Source organism: Capsicum annuum, unplaced genomic scaffold (assembly GCF_002878395.1).
Source record: "Capsicum annuum cultivar UCD-10X-F1 unplaced genomic scaffold, UCD10Xv1.1 ctg59927, whole genome shotgun sequence".
Classification (NCBI taxonomy): Eukaryota; Viridiplantae; Streptophyta; class Magnoliopsida; order Solanales; family Solanaceae; genus Capsicum; species Capsicum annuum.
This window is the reverse complement of record NW_025868684.1, coordinates 1-1719: the sequence shown is the minus strand read 5'-3', so window position 1 is coordinate 1719 and position 1719 is coordinate 1. Positions and strand designations below refer to the sequence as shown.

Sequence of the window (1719 nt, the reverse complement as noted above, 5' to 3'; positions counted from 1 at the left end):
TATATCGACGAGTGGGCTAACTACTTTATAGTGAAAAACAAGATGACTGAAAAATCTGCTAGAAAATGTTTGTGTCACTCAAGGGAAGATGTTTCCAGGTTTGTTATATTAGGTAATCATCGCGATGCGTGGACATTTGGAGCTGTTGATCCGAATAGTGGCACAGCAACCCTACTCGTGGTATTATTTCTCATCGAAACAGCCCTATCCTTTACCTAAAATGTCGTGATTCAACTATGTTTATGCATATACAGATCTGATAACCTGTTTTGCTTGTAAAAACACAGATTGCACAAAGGCTCGAAAAACTGCAGAAAATAGGGTGGAAGCCGCGAAGAACAATCGTCTTATGCAACTGGGACGCGGAGGAGTATGGCCTGGTTGACCCTTCATCCCTTCTCGTAGACACGGATATAAGCATATTTGTGTACAAGCTAAGTTTACGTCACAAGTACAGACGTGGCATTAACTAAACATTAACAACCCGCTCATTTCAGATAGGTTCGGCAGAGTGGGTTGAAGAAAATAGGGAAATGCTAGCTGCAAGGGTCGTCGCCTACTTGAACGTTGATTGTCCAGTTCAAGGGGGACCTTTTCGAGCCTCTGCAACCCCGCAGCTTGATGATATAATCATAGAAGCTGCTCGGCAGGTATCTCCTGATCACCCTTCAACATGGTATCAAAGTAATGCTAGACGGCAGACACCTATCATGCTATTTTTCGTGAATCAAAAGCATCGCGAACATTCTGCATGTCATCTCGAGTTCTTGAAATAAGAAATCCCGAAGGATGCAAGTGTTGGGAGATCATTTTGAAACTCGTATTCTTGTATACAACTAGTCGTTGTATCTTCTGGCTCATTTTAAAATGAACTTCTTCGCTGTAGGTCCAAGATCCTGATAACTCCTCACAAACTATTTACCAATCCTGGCTTGCCTCTGACAACGATACAATAGTAAAGGTACGAGTGGTAAAAGGCTTGCGTAAGTTGAGATATCATCTTCATCGGTACCTTTTAACAGTTCGCTCTTTTCATGCAGCTCGGGAGATTAGGAGGAGCTGGATCAGATTACGCGGCATTTGTTCAACACTTGGCACTCCTGCGCTTGACATGTCCTTTGGGAACGGTAACAAGATAGTAGTTGCTTCAAAAAAGCATGTCGAGTTCATTTTCAGAGCTTGTAATTGCGGAAACTGCTTAAAATATAGGCATCGAGCCATAAATAAGAAACGAGTAAACCGCATAAATAACTATGTACCTCCTATAATACCGCAGCTAAACTTCTAGCATTGCACCTTCTAAAGAGTCTAGCCACATCGGTGAGCCACCAACAAGTTTTAATTAAATTCAACATTCGACTGCAGGTTACCCGGTCTACCACTCGATGTACGATGACTTTGTCTGGATGAAGAAATTTGGAGACCCGATGTTTCATAGGGATACGGCAGGTTTGTTTCCGCCTTTTCCCAGATTATCGTATGTTGCATCTTGCATATCACTGTGAGACTATTTTTTTCCCATTGTGCCTATTACAGTTGCAAGCATTTGGGGTTTAGTAGCGCTTCGACTTGTAGACGATGAAGTTTTTCCGTTCAATTACCTATCATACGCGATCGAGCTCTAGGTATCGTTAAATCGTCCATTTAGCATCAACTGAAATGTCACCTAATATTCTCAATATTCATGTAAACAGAAAAGTGCAGAAGACTTGGAAGGTG

The 1719-nt window shown here is 41.9% G+C and overlaps 1 protein-coding gene across 5 annotated transcripts; it reads left to right on the top strand.

Annotated features, from left to right (window-relative positions):
* The first annotated feature begins 11 nt into the window (after window positions 1-11).
* Window positions 12-1719, top strand: LOC107853966 (probable glutamate carboxypeptidase LAMP1). 5 transcript variants are annotated; one of them, XR_007050716.1, is made up of 9 exons: window positions 12-180; window positions 288-380; window positions 498-650; window positions 887-961; window positions 1041-1098; window positions 1149-1234; window positions 1366-1449; window positions 1537-1625; window positions 1695-1719. XR_007050716.1 is itself a non-coding variant. In XM_047404462.1 (9 exons), the coding sequence occupies exons 1-8, from the start codon at window positions 43-45 to the stop codon at window positions 1623-1625; spliced, it is 720 nt and encodes a 239-aa protein (XP_047260418.1). In that variant the 5' UTR covers window positions 12-42; the 3' UTR covers window positions 1695-1719. The 5 variants fall into 5 exon arrangements, 2 of the variants coding, with proteins under 2 accessions (XP_047260418.1, XP_047260417.1); XR_007050715.1 differs by having other exon boundaries at window positions 1149-1255; XM_047404462.1 differs by having other exon boundaries at window positions 12-177; window positions 1149-1181.